At 36.2% G+C, this 16,145-nt stretch overlaps 1 protein-coding gene across 23 annotated transcripts in view; it reads right to left on the bottom strand.

Annotated features, from left to right (window-relative positions):
• The window catches only part of LOC112567948 (mucin-5AC-like), a 180,523-nt gene that overhangs the window by 33,780 nt on the left and 130,598 nt on the right, over window positions 1-16,145 (bottom strand). For 16 of the 23 annotated variants that reach the window (XM_025244899.1, XM_025244877.1, XM_025244889.1 and 13 more), the window contains 6 exons: window positions 16,014-16,049; window positions 15,580-15,615; window positions 15,360-15,395; window positions 15,160-15,195; window positions 14,755-14,790; window positions 14,476-14,503 (listed from right to left, as the gene is read on the bottom strand). In XM_025244899.1, the coding sequence (XP_025100684.1) occupies window positions 14,476-14,503; window positions 14,755-14,790; window positions 15,160-15,195; window positions 15,360-15,395; window positions 15,580-15,615; window positions 16,014-16,049 (208 nt within the window). Of the gene's footprint in view, window positions 1-6,073; window positions 6,167-6,378; window positions 6,467-6,914; window positions 7,089-7,266; window positions 7,377-7,531; window positions 7,620-8,615; window positions 8,652-9,644; window positions 9,846-10,178; window positions 10,286-10,501; window positions 10,590-11,164; window positions 11,201-11,737; window positions 11,774-12,410; window positions 12,447-12,808; window positions 12,845-13,060; window positions 13,097-13,352; window positions 13,389-13,805; window positions 13,842-14,467; window positions 14,504-14,754; window positions 14,791-15,159; window positions 15,196-15,359; window positions 15,396-15,579; window positions 15,616-16,013; window positions 16,050-16,145 lie in introns of all 23 variants that reach the window. The other 7 variants (XM_025244900.1, XM_025244883.1, XM_025244885.1 and 4 more) reach the window with 7 other exon arrangements.

The raw sequence follows: 16,145 nt of genomic DNA, 5'->3' as shown, positions 1-16,145 counted from the left end.
GCAAACAAATAAAACATATTGTGAGTAATGTTACTCTAGTAATATCATCGATAGTTACTAAAGTATATTTAGATCCTGGTTACTTTACAAAACTTAGACGTTACTATATGAATAATAGTCTGTGATTTTAAGATGACCTGCTTACTTGGAATCGCTAGACGGGTGGTTGGGGAACCTCAGGTAATCCACTTGACCAGGAAGAGCAGACAGGGCCGTACCGTTGACAGGACACACTGTTGGGGAAAATCATTTAATGGTCATCATGGAGACGGAATCTGACACCCTAAGACACTTTTAAACATAACCAACTAATAAACGAAACCAGAGACAGGAGACAAATAAAAACAAAGGCTGCGGGGAACATCTCTTCAGAAAGAAGTATTTGTATATTATCTCTTTCCCATATCCTTGTACACAATTTCTAATAACAAGCGTCCAGAACTTAGCAGCATTTGTACAACCAAGAGTAATTTCTAAGTATCTACATTAGCAGACATATTCTGGTCTATGTCTGTGTATATATATATATTGTTTTCTATATGCCTTAGCCTTTAATTTTTCATGCTCATTGAACCTTTAGTTACGTAGTGAATCGAGCCTCATAAATTTCTTGTTTGTAGTACTAATTATTATTACATATTATTTTCCACTCAATAAACAATATTACAAGACCGTCGCGCTATATAAGTGAAAGTAAAATGAGTTTTAGTTGTAAACGTCGGATCAGTTGAAAACAGCAACAAAAGATTAGAAAAAACACAGACAGCAAAGAAGGCATAAAGGGTATTATGGTAGAACTAGCATTCTGTCTTTGATTTTCTTTTTTAATTCATCATTAGATTTGTTGTTCATTTTTCCGTTGCTCAGATGTTCCTTTATCGTTATACTTTAGAAAAGTGTCATAATAATATACAGATCTTATGTACCTACATATAAACAATACACACGGCAATAAATCCATTCAAAAAAACTTGTTAAAGAGTTCTAAATACATGAGAACAATCATTGCTGACAGGAATTCTTGAATGCGAACTCTGAGGATAAATGCTATCTGTGAAGAAAAACCCAATATAAAGATAACAAATAGAAAGGACAAAAGGTTGTCAAACTGTGAGTGTAGACACAATGACAATGACAACGGCCAACTTTATTTCCATCAGTTGGCAATTTGAATATGGGAAGGTGCTCTAGTCACAAAAGTAAAATTAGGAACAAACTAGGAAAGAAAAGTTTGTTCCAAGGTGCAGCGGTAAAAATATGTCAACAGTGAAAAATATGAGCAAATGAAAAGAAAAGTTATGGGCACGTGACAGTTATAAAACATTAACAAAAAATGTTAAGCATTCATAGTTTTGAACTGGTTTGTAAAGGAACTAATTGGTATTATTGGCCTTTAATAACAACACTGATTAATCTGTAGCTTACACGATTACTGCAAAGTGTACTGACATTTGCAGCTTCAATTTTAAACGTTCATGCCTCTTAAAAAAGTAAGATCGTCTATGCGACATTTAACTTTTTATGACTGCTAAGCATCGAAAGACAAACACCCAAAGAAAAATTCATTAAATTATTACTGAATACATGCGATAAAAGAAATCTGTAATAAAACTGCTAATGGCTTTCCCCCACCAAATATCAAAGGCAAGTTTGGGGAAAGTGTGTACATGTAGACTGGGTGTGTAACTCGTGTATGTGTGTGTGTATACAACCTAGTTAAAAAATTAATAAGACTAAGCATTAGAGCACTTTACAAAAGAGAAATACCGTCCATACTATTAAGTCTGAGGAGGTAAAACACTGACCAGACGTGGACACAGACTCCTGGTCAACGGCCTCGTATGTCAGCCTGAAGCCTGAGGACGTGATGGAGCCGTCGCTGTAAAACCTGATGTACATGTACTGCCCACTGATGAAGACTGTCTGTGAGGATATGTACCTAATCCTGGCAATGAGCATGGTACTTGATTCCAGGGTGCCTGTCGCAAAACGTGTTTTAAATTATCAAGAAGTAAATTACTCCTCCACTGACATATGTAAACAAATGACATGCTCAGACGTAATTTTTGCGCAGATTTTGAAACATGGATATGTTTTAACAAACATATATAGCAATGAAAAATACAATTTACGAAAACACATAACTTTAATACATCTTTGGAGAATCAATAATCAAAACGTGGCTTTGATAAGACCATTCTAAATTGATGGTAATTAGTTAATGATTTAGAACAATATTAAATTTAATTCAAAGCTTCTACTAATTTAAAAACTTTTACCGTGTTACATTTAACCTTATTTACCCTTACCGTTATATAGCTCCAAGTAATCACAGCATGTCTCCAGACTGACATCAGTGACAGTCACCTTCACGGCATAGCCAATGTCAGCGGTTATCAGCCACCGACAGTCGGCGTTGCTGTGGACATCAGGTGAGGTGCTGCTAAGGTGAGATTATAACGGTGCAAGGCGTATCGCTAATTAGCTAACACTCGTAATCAACACAATGTTGCTATACACAATATCTGTTGGTGTTCCTTGAAATACTGTTTCTTTAATTGCTTGTTAAATTGTTCATAAAACCATTTAGAAGGAAGAAACAATTTTACTCAAATCATCCACTCACTTGTTATAGGGGTACGGGTAGTTAGGAGACGTCAGGTAACCAACTTGCCCAGGTACAACATAAAAAGTTGGAGCATAGACAGAGCACACTGCACAGAAAAGTAAATTCTTCATCTTACCATTATTTATACAGAGCTGTTAATTGTGAGAATAGTCCGAGAATAATTAGCATTTTTAATGTTTAAAAACAATTATTACACATGTTTCATAATTAATTAAAAGGCAAAAACTATTTCCCAAGATTTACAATAAAACACATTTCTATGATTTACACCAGTCACTATTTGTGCTTAACATAAATGTATTTCTGTTTATAATATTAAGCTTTTAACTGTAAGAGAAACGCTTACTCGCACCGTATGTCTTATTATTTAATAACCCCAGGAGGGAAACAAAAGAAACCAACTCGATGGATGTTTATGTGATAAGCCAATGGACATTCAGAGTATTGAGACACAGTGCTTCTCACGAAAAGAAGAATAAGCTCACCGTTGTGTACAGACACAACAAGAGCTCGATGAGTCAATACCATTTGTACATTGGTCATTCACATATAACAGTGCACTTGTGTCCAAACACTAGAGTTCAGGTGTTAGATTTTTTTCATTTCCTTACAACCTTTGCCTAGGAGAAACCATCAGTCTCTTGCAAAGGCGGAAAGAGGTAGTAGTAAGGATATGTTTTGTGAATCTTCGTGTAATTTGTAAAAAAGGCGAAAGAACGTTCTTAGAAAACGAGACAGATGCACAGTCAATGAACTTAGAGGTGTTTCAAATAAAAAAGACGTGCTTCAAAGTCTCTATCATTGTCTCTTCTTTTCTTTTATAAAAGAACGATATTAATTACCGCAGTTGTCGGGTCTTAACAAAACTTTCTGAAGGATTGCGAGAAATTAATTGTGACCATTGATGTTTTGAATGTTAAAAGACTTTAGATATAATGTCAGTGTTAATCTTTCTTTTTCCTTTGTCAAATAATAAGATTATTTTCTTGAAATACCGCTTGCAGCTACATATTCCGCATTGCTATTTTTTTTCCCATTTGACTAAAAGCGAGAGATGGAGCTCTCTCTTTTTTGTTTTCATGTTGTGAATAAAGATATATAATAACACACACACTTCCCCTAATTCTATCACACATAAACAAGGCTTAAATGAAGTGGTATCCGCCTAAACGACACTCACATGATGGCGCCACTGTTGTAGATGTGGTCGTAGTATCTGGGTAATAAAAAACAAATACAGCATGAGAAAGGTTTCTTGTCATGTGGTAACCTTAATGGGGAGAAAACAATGACCCCAATGAGGGTCTAGAGTGAATTGTTTACTAGCTAGAAACCTCTTTTGCAGAGTTGTTATACTTAGGAGACGGTTTAAGGTGTTTAAGGTGCCACCAGGCTGGCAGAGGCGTCAACGTCTAGACTCTAGAGAGAGACTGACATGTCATGGTTCCCACACCTGTCTACCAGGTTGACGGAGCGCGGGGGGTAACCTGCTCGCCGCGTTACCTGTAGGCTGTGGAGGATAAGGGGTCAGTAGGGATGGTCTCTTTTTCTTGTCAACGCTACTTGATGATTGGATGGTGACTGACCAATGGCATTATTTTTTTCTCCATTTGACTCAAAGGGAGGGATAGAGTGAGAGCTCTCCCTTGTTTTGTTTCCATGTTGTGAATGTATTCTGATTTAAATGTCAGTAATGCAGACATTTGTACTATAGTCGGGTGTGATCTGGCTACTTTGCATACAGACCCAAACACACACAAATAATATATATATACATATAAAAACACGCACTCCCCCTGCCTCTATCACACATACAAAAACTTAATGAAGTGATATCCGCCCACACGACGGCGCTTCTGTTGTATATGTGGTCGTAGTGTCTGGGTAACAAACAACAAATACAAAATGTTAGTGCTAAATATATAAAATACAAGCAATGCAAATTGTCTTTATACACATAAATGTCTGTCAGTGATAAGAAAAACACATAATGAGAATCAAAACTGATTAAATGTCACGTGACTCGCCTAGCAGTTGTGGCTGTTGCTTCCAGGCACATGATACTGTGTATTTATTTGTAATATAGGTATAGGGAAAACATTCAGTACTATTTTTACGTGCATAACTATAAGGCAGATAAAGTTATCGTATAGAAACTTGTTTCAGAAGGGTGTTAAGCAACTGAAGAACGATACAAGAAGAACTCATATTATCTACCCATTGTCTTCACACTCGCCTTGTGGATAAACAGTCAAAACAATGTCAATGTTAAATGTGTTCTTTGATTGTTGTATTAAGCAAATATTTTATATCAAAGTCGCTCAGCGATTTTGTAATCGTAAGGTTTTTAACATAAAAATGTAGTTTTTATGTATATTTTTAATAATCTACGCCAGGGCATAATTTAAAGACCAAACCAATAACATATTCGATCGGCATGTTACTCACACATGTCAGACAGTGGGTCTACCCGTTCGTTCGCAGGTTTTATTGTACGTCACACTTGCACCTCTCTATAGGGTCAACAGCTTTCCAACCGCAACCGTCTCATGAAGTGTAACTGGAGATCCGCCTGTCTCAAGTTACTTTTTGTGGGTTGGTACGAAATATTTATTTGTGAAAGTTGATCTGGGATTCTTTTAAAGTGCTTTTGGTCAATATTGAATGTAATCAACTAAATGGACGACCTAATTGTAAAATATGTGTGCCCCGACATGGCAACGTTTTACAACGTGTAGATAAACACCTTACTCAAAAATGGGGTCATGCCTTTTATTTTCACTTGGGTACATATGTCTCTACATACATATACACTTCTATTTAACAATAACGCATAACCCAAAGACTAGTCATTGTTCTTTAGTGTCACGGGTGCATAACGATGCAGCTTGTCTTGCATATATCACCTATATTTCTATCGGATAACCTGGACAGTAAGTTAAGTCTAGCCCTTATCAACACAAAGCATCTCGAGATGCATGTAAATACAGATTTGAAATAATATGACTAATATGGTTTGGTGTTAACAGTCATTCGCTGGATAAAGTCCTACAAGTATGACATGTTGCAATGCAGTTAATGTTACTGACCGGACGTGGGCACAGACCATTGGTGACAGCCTCGTAGGGAGACTAAGGAATGAGTTTGGGCAAGACCGTAGGTAGCAACCAGATGTACATGGACTGTCCAGAGCTGTAATACACGGTTTGTGATGGCATGTTGGAGATCCGGCAAGTGAAGGGGATGAGGCTGACTACTGAGGAGGCAAACGACATATTCAAAGGTCACCATCAGCCATTATAAATAGATCACAGTGGTTCTTTGACATCTACAAGATTTACCTGAGGCAATGACAACACAACAGTTCAAAAACTATTCAAGCTACACAGATACGTAGAGGTAGAGTCATCAGCTAATCTCGTGTCCCTACGTCATAATCACGATGTACAAGTAGATGTAGGATTAGTAACGTTCAAGAGAGTTGCCTTGACGACAGAGCCATTGGTAGAAATTATCGTCCACGAGCAGTAGATGAAGCTGAAAAGGAGTAGCGAGTGAGCTAATCATAACAAAGGTTATAAAAACATACGATGTCAGGGAAACATTATGCACACGATAATACAGCCCTAGATGTTTTTGCTATATTTTCTGCACAATGTCGCATGTTAAGAGCTTACGGTAACATGAAGTTTCATATAGAAGTAATAGTGTGTGTATGAATGATATTTTCTATATAAGAAGCAACTCACCCGTAATAAACACTCGGGAAGTAAAGAGAGGTCAGGTTACGGACTTGCCCGGGTACAGCAGTGAGAGTTGTCCCGTTAGAACTACACACTGCACAGAGAAGTAACCATTCCTGATAATTATCACTAAGGCAGAAGTAAGTATGAAACTATTACACCTGTAAAAAAACCAAAATAAAGAAACAGATTTAACATCAAGAAAACTGAAGGTTACCATTGCTTACAACGGCTGAACTGGTAAGTTGTCTATGGTCGTGCATATATACACAATGTGTGTATGGTTTATATATATATACACTATACATGCGTTTTCGTTTATGTTCTAATTAACGATTTGTCCAAACTCAGCAGACTGTTGCATGCATCATCTTTATTTATATCTGATAACGCGGAATCTGAGGATTTTATTTAAGCTCGTGTCAACACACAACCAAAACAAACATTAATCCTGTGTTGATACAGACACATGTACACATGGGTTAAGTCGGGCAAGTATCACACGTTGCACTGAATTTTTCCCTAAGCTAAATGTTACTAACCGGACCAAGGAGAAGACGATTGATTGACGGCCTCGTAGGTCAGATTGAAGAACGAGTTCTGGCTGAAGCCGTAGCTAAAAAATGTGATGTACATGGACTGTCCAGAGCTGTAATACACGGCTTGTAATGTCGTGCTTGAGACCCAGGCAATTGCAGTGGAGGACTCCGACGGACCTAAGAAAGACAAAATAATCCGTTCGACTTTAGTATAAAAACCCAGTTAAAGACTAGCTGAGGTTCCATTTGAAATCACAAAAAGTTGCATCAGCAAGGCACAGACAACAATTCAGAAAGTTTCCCAAGCTACACAGACACGCAAAGTTACACTCAGCGGATAATCTCAAGCCCCTACCGTCATAAATCACGAAGTAGAAGTAAAAGTCAGAATAAGTAGCGTTCACGAAAGTTGCCTTGATTGCATAGCCACTGGCAGAATTTATCATCCATGAGCAGGAGATGAAGCTGAAATAGAGTAAGGAAATAAATAATGCACGATAATCACTCATTGTTTTGTTATATTTTTTTCTACAATAATGCATTGATAAGGGCTTATGGAAACCTTAATGCAAGTAACAGTCTGTGAATAGATGACATTTTATTTTCGAGAAGCCACTCACCCGGAATAGACAGACGGATAGTAAGGGGACGTCAGGTAACGGACTTGCCCAGGTACAGCAGAGAGAGTTGTCCCGTTAGAAGTACACACTTCACAGAGAAGTAACTACTTCAGATAATTATCACGAAGATAACTGATGGTGTTAAACAGAATTTACACTACAGCAGTGCGAACTATACAAGAGCATGTGTTATTAAAGCCAACTACGACTGGTGATAAAAAGCTTAAACACAGATCCAGCACCAAATCACCATCATCATAGACGGTTTCCACACCGTCTGTCTGCAAATAGCATCGTGACACAGTGAAAAACATATCATCAGTCGTATCCTTCTTCAGCACAATTGTAAAATCAAATGACAGTGTGAGGGAGGCATTAATGAGCGTGTTCGACACAGCTCAACACAAACGATTGAGGTGCTTAAATAGAAACACGTGCGAGTAAGTAAACAAATGTAAATTTTCTATAAAGCTTAATGAGAAAGAAATAAGTTAATACCCTGTTAAATATATGTCCAGTATTTATGTTATATTATGTTTATAACGAAAAAGTCACTTTTAGCAGTCAGTTGTAGCTACAAAATAAAAATGTTGGTAAACAATCATATATTAAATAAGAAAAATTATGGGGATTTAATAATACTCATGAAAAATTAACTCAAATGCAACTAGTAGTAATTCTAAGGCATATGCATCTGTTGTCCTGTGTCTTTACAAGTTCAGGTGTGAAAGAGAGAGAAAGAGAGTGGGAGTATGTAGATTGTAGAGTTTATGCTTGGATGTTCTGCACATTCGATCATTGAATTCCAAAATATCACGTGATGTAAACATTGCAAACTTATTATGACTAACATAAGTAATCGCCATCATCATTCCCATTTGACAAAGTCAAGGTTAGGGTTAGAGGTCTCCCTTAATTTGTTTTACTGTTGTGGTAAGATTTTGTTTCAAATGTCAGTAACGCATATTCCATTATAGTCAGCTGCGATGTGACTACTTTGCATACATATATATATAATAAACATGCCCCCATCACACCTACACTAGATTTAAATGCAGAGACATCCACCTACACCCACTCTCACCTAATGGTGGTCCTGTTGTAGATGTGGTCGTAGCACCTGGGGAATGCAAAACAAATGCAGCATAAAAAACGTTGCTACTAAATACACACAACGAAAACTATACAATCAATCTTATAAAGGAAATTATGTATAACATTGTCATGGATCTAGTCAGAGTGCTAGGACTGGGCGCGTGTGTAGATGAAAGCGTGCGAATGATGGACGTTCTCTAAATAGAACGTGACAAATGACGTATAGTGACGTCAAAAGAAATAGTGAGGTAAGAGGGAGGGACGTTGAGAAGGGATATGGAAGCAGAAGGACGTTAGAGGGCATTTTTAGAAGAAGAAGGACGCTGGAGAATAGAGAGAAGAAGAGGACGTTTGAGAGTAGATAGAAGAGGAAGAACGTTAGCGAGTGGAAGAAGAAGAAAGTTAGAGAGCGGAAAGGGAGACGTGAACGCATTTGCCAAGACAATGCGATTTGCTGATCAGAGATCGAATGTACTAATGTGAAAGGAGAAACGACTGCCAAGACAGTGAGTTTATAGTGTGTGAGTTGTTCGTTGTACTTTGTAGAAGTGGAGATTGAAGGAAAAACTGTGGTGTTAGAGACCGTTTTGCTTTTATAGTTAGGATCTTTTTTTTTTGGTTGGTAATTTTGAACAATAAACAGACAGACTCGTACAGGCGAGTCATTCTTTAATTGGAACAAACGAAAGCACGCGCAATTGTCCGACCCGCTGGTGAGTTGGAGAGAGCGAAAAACGAGAGGCACCGGCGGCGTCGTGACAAACATATAGCAACTAAAAATGACAAGTAAAGGAATCATAAGAATCAGTACTAAATAAACAACTCAATGTCCTAGCGGCAAAAAGTCATCATGTAATTAGTTCAAATTTATGTTCATCAAATGGAGGAAAATGCCTGGTTGACCCGTTTCTTAAGGTGTTTGAATCGTTTCTTTGATGCTATAACGAAAAAATATGAATAAATGTACAATTTATTTTACTGACCACATTATTAAGTCTGAGAAGGCAGAAAGACTGACCAGACGTTGGCAAAGACGTTGGCACAGACGTTGGCACAGACTGTTGGTTGATGGCCTCGTATGTCAGCCTGAAGCCTGAGTACGTGACGGAGCCGTCGCTGGAAAACCTGATGTACATGTACTGCCCACTGCTGTAGAAGACTGACTGTGAGGGCGTGGAACTGGTCCTGATAATGAGGGATGAACTGGATTGCTGAGCGCCTGTCGCAGAAATATTTTTTAAAGTACTCCTCGATTGACATTCGTAAATTAGATATTAAGACATTATATTTGCTTACAGTATGAAACAAAAAAAATGTTTTAGTGAAACACGAATAGCATTCACAATAAACAAAATAAAAATAAAACGCGTGTTTAAGTTTAAGTGATTTTAAGCCTTTTTTACAGAGTCAAAAATCAGAACATTGTGAAGTAATATCGTTTTAGTTATCTTTAAATTGAAATGATGGTAACCAGCTAATGATATAGAACGATATTGACTTTAACTCAAACCTACCAATGTGAAAACACTTACAGTCTTGGTTTTACCCTTACCGTCATATAGCTCCAAGTAATCATACCACGTCTCCAGACTGAAGTTCAAGACAGTCAGCCTCACAACATAACCACTAGCGAATATCAGCCACCGACAGTCGGCGTTGCTGTACAGTAAACAAGAAATCACCTGTTGTTAAGGTGAGAATATAACAGTGCAAGGCCTAATTTTTTTTGTTAAAACCCGTAATTAGCACTTTGTTGTTATACACAATACGTGTTGGTGTTCCTGTAAAAAGTTATTGTCCATGACAGCTTGTTAAATTGTTGATAAAACCACCAACAAAGTAGAATAATAAATGTTACTTGAAATATCCACTTACTTGTAATAGGGGGAAGGGTAGTTAGGAGACGTCAGGTAACCAACTTGCCCAGGTACAACACTCAGAGTCGGAGCATCGATAGAGCACACTGCACACACATGTCAATTCTTTAGATGGTCATCATTGATACACAACTGTGAGTTGTTGAAATACACGAGAATAAAGTAGACAAAAAGCAGATGTAAGAATCTTTTATTGACCTTCTCTCCTTGAAGCTAGTGAGGTACAACAATAAAAGCCTCGGGTACTCCGAGAAATTCATTGTGTGCATTTAATTTTTTTGGTGTAAAATGACTTGACATACTATGAGCTATGTAAATATTCAGTCACTGTTACGTCAATGATAAATCAGCTTCATTATTGCTGAAGTGAATATTTATCAACTGACTGCAAATGTACGTAAATCTGTTAAGTCCTGATTGGAGGGGCCAATGAAACTGGATAATTCGTAGGTATTATATTATAGTTTTGCCCATTTAACTCATTAAGGGTATAGGTTAGAGCTCTCCCTAATTTTATTTCACTGTTTTGGATACATTTTGATTTAAATGTGGGTAATGTATCTGAAATGTGGCTACTTTTTACACTAACATATAAAAATATAACACTATTTCCCTGCCCCCATCACACATACACGAAACAAAAGCAGAGAAATTCACTCACCTGATGTCACTGCTGTTGTAGATGTGGGTGTAGTATCTACGAAATGACAGAAAAATGCAGTATTAGAAACCCTGATACTTAACACATAGAACGAAAACTATACAATCAGTTGCGTGTAATATAGACATACAGAAGTAGATTACCAACTGAAAAATGATAAGAGAAAGACATAATTAGAATGAGTAGTAAGCACACGTCACGAGACTCGCCAGATATCCTAAAAATGTTGGCAGTTGTTACTGTGCTTGGGTAAGACACAAAGTAAACCAGATATTCCCCAAATTAATCAAAGTCACAAAGTTAAAGTTCACATTCTAAAAAATATATCTCAAATCGTTAGCTGTTAATATAACTATGTCCTTTCGAACGAAAATATACAAAAAATATCTCAAATGGTCTACCCATTGTCTGCACAGTCACTTTGATTTTAGTATGCTGCCAAACACACACACACATATATATATATGACACTTACTAATAGACCTACCAAATAGTCAAAGGCACAAATAGACACTGAGACACAAATGGTCACAAAAATAAACTTTTATATTTTTTCAATAGAAAGAGACTCACCTAATGTTCTTGTGGTGGTGAATGCTGAGAACGGAACTATTGAAACAATAAAATTTAAGAGATTTTATTGATATTCTACTATATTGAGTAAACGCCATACAGACTGTCAGTGGTCACAGAGGATGCCTAAACTAAATGCTGTAGTAAAAGTGTTTTAACCTGATATTTGGGGATACTATCATCCAAAAGTCCTTGTACTCGCTCAAAGATCTAGAAGCTGTAGTTGTGAAGTGGCAAGAAAAAAAAAGTAACAACAGAATGGTGTAAACACCATCTACGATAAAAAAATACAATCGAGATATTTCTGACTCATCACCTCTCCAACAATTTTGATCTAATAATCTAACACTTTTATGTAGGATTTTATTTTGTGGTTGTTAGTATCGGAACAAGGAAATAAAAAAAATTAAAAATCGTTTTACATATTATTAAATAAATTCCGTTAAGGGCTACATATATGTATAAAAACAAAGGCAGTTGTCGCTAGGTGAATATATTCACACACATTTTAGAAAAGGAAAAAAATAGATATGTGTAAACTTCCTAATAAATGTGACTTACCTGATATCCTTGCTATTGGTGCTGCACAAACACATTTTACACAAACAAAAACACAGAAAGATGTACAGAAATACACTATTTTATCCATACATCTTTATAGACGGTAACTCACCTGACGTGCTTGCCGTTGTGGTAGCTGATGTCGGAACTATACAAACAAGACAATGTAAGGATCAAATATTTTAACGGAAAATACCAAATTGGCTTCCATAAAAATCAAAACTACTTCAACGGCATAACATAAATATTAGTGAATGTATCAGGTAGCGACAGGACTGGAGTAAAATAAATATTGTAGTAAAGTGTTTTAACCTGTATTTTGGAGGAAACTATCATTGTAAAGTGCTTTTACTCAATTAAACATCTAGCTGCTGCAATTATAACTACTTGGAACATTAAGTTTACATTATAAGAGTGTAAACTCTAACGCCGACACTAAATAGCATAGCAAGAATACTTTCGACTCAGAAGCCTTATAGAAAATATTGACGTGGTAATTTCGAAAATTACCTGTTGGACTTGCTGTTGTGGTTGTTGGTATCGCACCTAACAAATAAATAAAATATGAAGAAATATTTTATATTAAGCACCGATCATTGTATAAACTAGCTAAATCCCTTGAGCAAAATAAACTATATACATATATAAACGGTCGTCTCTGTGTACAGACATTTATATGACTTGTATAAATAATAATTTCTAAACAAAACTTAAAGAACAGACGAAAAGATTCATATACACTACTCTATAAAAGTGACTAACCTGATGTCCTTGTTGTCGTGCCTACTATTGTTGGACCTTGAAAAAAAGCAATGAAAGCTGTGAAGGTAAAACTACAAATTATCTCCGAAAAGATAGAGTGTAAAACTACACATTATTGCTCTAAAACTGAAAAAAGTAGAGTGCACAATCACGTCTTAGGTTAAACAACATATGATCATATGACAGTCACTCGTATACATGTCAAATAGTCCAAACACAAACAGAAATAATGACACAAAGATGTACAGAAATGCACTTTGATATCCCTACATCATGGCAAAATGTAGCTCACCTGATGTGCTTGCCCTCGTGGTTGCTGATGTCATAACTGTAGAAACAAAAACATATGATGAAATGAAAAAAAAAAAACCAAATGAGGATCAAAGGTTTAATTGACGATCTGTTGGGTAATGTTTATTTCTTGTTAATCCTCGAGGAGCATAGAGCCACAACTAATGGATGATCTACTAAATGAAAAACTTAAAAGACAAAATATAAATACGTGTTCACTGTTGTCATTGGACTAAACTTAATATTGTAGTCAGGGTTTTTACAATTGATATTCCGAGCAAACTATGATAGTAAAGTAGTTTTATCCACTTCATCTAACAGCTGAAGTTATCAGAGTACCACAATAAAATCTACAATAGAAGGGTGTATTTTTAAACGAGGATACAAGCAAAACAGAATATTTTTGGCTCAGCACCCCAGCTCAAAATATTAATCTGATAATCTCAAAAATTACCTGAAGGACTTGCTGTTGTAGTTGTTGGCATCGGACCTAGGAATATTTTTTAAATCTTTACAATTACGCTCCTATTATTGTATAAACAAACAAAATTTGTTAAGACAAAAATCTCTCTCTATATATATAAAGAGAGAGATTATTATTAAACATTGGCTGTCATCTATCTGTACCACATGATTGAATAATTATCCGTGTAGAAATATTACAAATAGACAAATAGATGTATTCGTGACCTCTCCTACCCGCCTTGAAAAATGTTTTGTAATGTACAGGATGCAAACTGGAGAACTTTCTGGAGCTGAGTGTTAAGAAAACGAAGGAGATGGCCTTTGGGTGAGCACACTGTGGGAGAGATAGCAGCAACACATCTCCCCACCAATCCAAATCAAAGGACAGCTGGTACCGAGGGCTGTCAAGTTTAGTTTCTTGGTACAGTGATAGAAGGTTTTCCTTTAGTGATCACGTGAACCATGTGTACAGACAGACCCAGCGAAGACTGTACCTTCTGAGGAAACTTCACAGCTCCAATGTCCGCTCATATTGTGTTTGTATATGTGTTTGTGTTTGAGAGCAAAAGAAATATTTATGTCGTGCACTTCCTCGGACAGAAAATAAAGTCTGATTTGATTTGATGCTCTTTTTGACAAAAGGTAACTTACCTGATGTCCTTGTTGTTGTGGCTGTTGCTGTTTGACCTGAAGACAAAAACAATGAACTGTCTAATGCAGTTAAAAAAATAAACTAAACAAAATCGCTGTGAAAACATAAAAATAGAGTAAACAAGCACGTTCTAGGTACAACAACAACAACAAAACATCTCTATGTGCATATATGACAATTAGTCGTGTATATATATCTAAAACAGTAAAAAGCACAAAGAGAATCAGACACAAAGATTACAGAAATTAACTGTTAATTCCATACAACTTGATACAAAGTAACTGACCTGATGTGTTTGCCGTCGGGGCTGCTGATGTCGGAACTATGGAAGGAAGAAAAAAAGGATTTATGGTTCAGTGGGTGATCTGCTTTAAAAAAAAAACGCAAAAAGCAATATTGACTTTACCGAAAAAAATTACTTGACTGGCCTGACATAAATACATGATAGTGTGTAAAGTAGTCACAGAATGGTCTACAATAAATACTGTAGTGAAATTGTCTGACATTTAGAGGAAAAGTGAATCATAAAGTTTGTTTAACCACTTGAAATTTTAGCAGCCGTAGCTGTGATAGTAGTACAGGAGTAGTCACAGCAGAAGAATGTAAACTAATCTCGACACTATACACAATAAGAACGATATTTCTCGCTAAGCACCTCTGTTAAAATGATCTGAATAATTTTGACGCTTACCTGTTGCCCTTGTTGTTGTAGTTGTTGGTATTGAACCTAGTAATTGAAAACAGATCTTTAAATTACGTAAATATCATTGCATTTACAAAAAAAATCCATTAAGAGATATATATATATATAAAACACAGGATAATTACATATGTACAAAAATTATAAACAGACCATTAGATTCATATAAACTTTATAATAAACTGACTTACCTGATGTCACTGGAGTTGTGGCTGCTGTTGTTGGACCTTTGGAGAAGAACAATTAAAGACTTTAATGTATTTCACTAGCACGTTGTAGCTTTAACATCTATGTGTGTATGTATGTCAGTCAGTCGTATACATATCGAACATTAAAAACACAGAAACAGAGACACAAAGATGAACAAAACTACACTTTTACATCCCTACTTTATGAAAGAATGTAACTGACCTGATGTGCTTGCTGTCGATGTTGCTGTTGTCTGAACTATGAAACCAAGAAAATGAAAGGACGAAATATTTAATGGAGGAACTAATCAATGGAAATACTTCAAAAGCGTTATTAAATTCAAGAGAAAAGCTCCAACAGGATTATATGAATACATTATAATATATAAAGTGGTCTCAGGCGGGACCTAAACAAAATATTGTAGTAAAGGATTAAAAAATATTGTAGTAAAGGATTTAAACTGATATTCGGAGTTGGCCATCAGAATAAAGTCGTTTTATCCCCTTGAAGTTCTCGCAGCTGTAGTTGTGAGAGTATGACGATAAACATAACAATAGAAGGGAATAAATACCGCGACAACATAAAATACCCAGGGAGGGACATTTTTATTTCAGCACCATTTTTGAAAATATTGATCTGGTAAGGTTGACACTTACCTGTTTGACTTGCTGCTATATTAGTTGCTGTCGGAGCTAGAACATAGAAAACAATTAGAATGACTTTGAAATTACTCTCATATTTTCGCACAATAAGTTAAGAACTATATATATACACCTTAAACATAGTCT

Source organism: Pomacea canaliculata, linkage group LG7 (genome assembly GCF_003073045.1).
Source record: "Pomacea canaliculata isolate SZHN2017 linkage group LG7, ASM307304v1, whole genome shotgun sequence".
NCBI lineage: Eukaryota > Metazoa > Mollusca > Gastropoda > Architaenioglossa > Ampullariidae > Pomacea > Pomacea canaliculata.
This window is presented reverse-complemented; position numbering and strand designations above follow the sequence as displayed.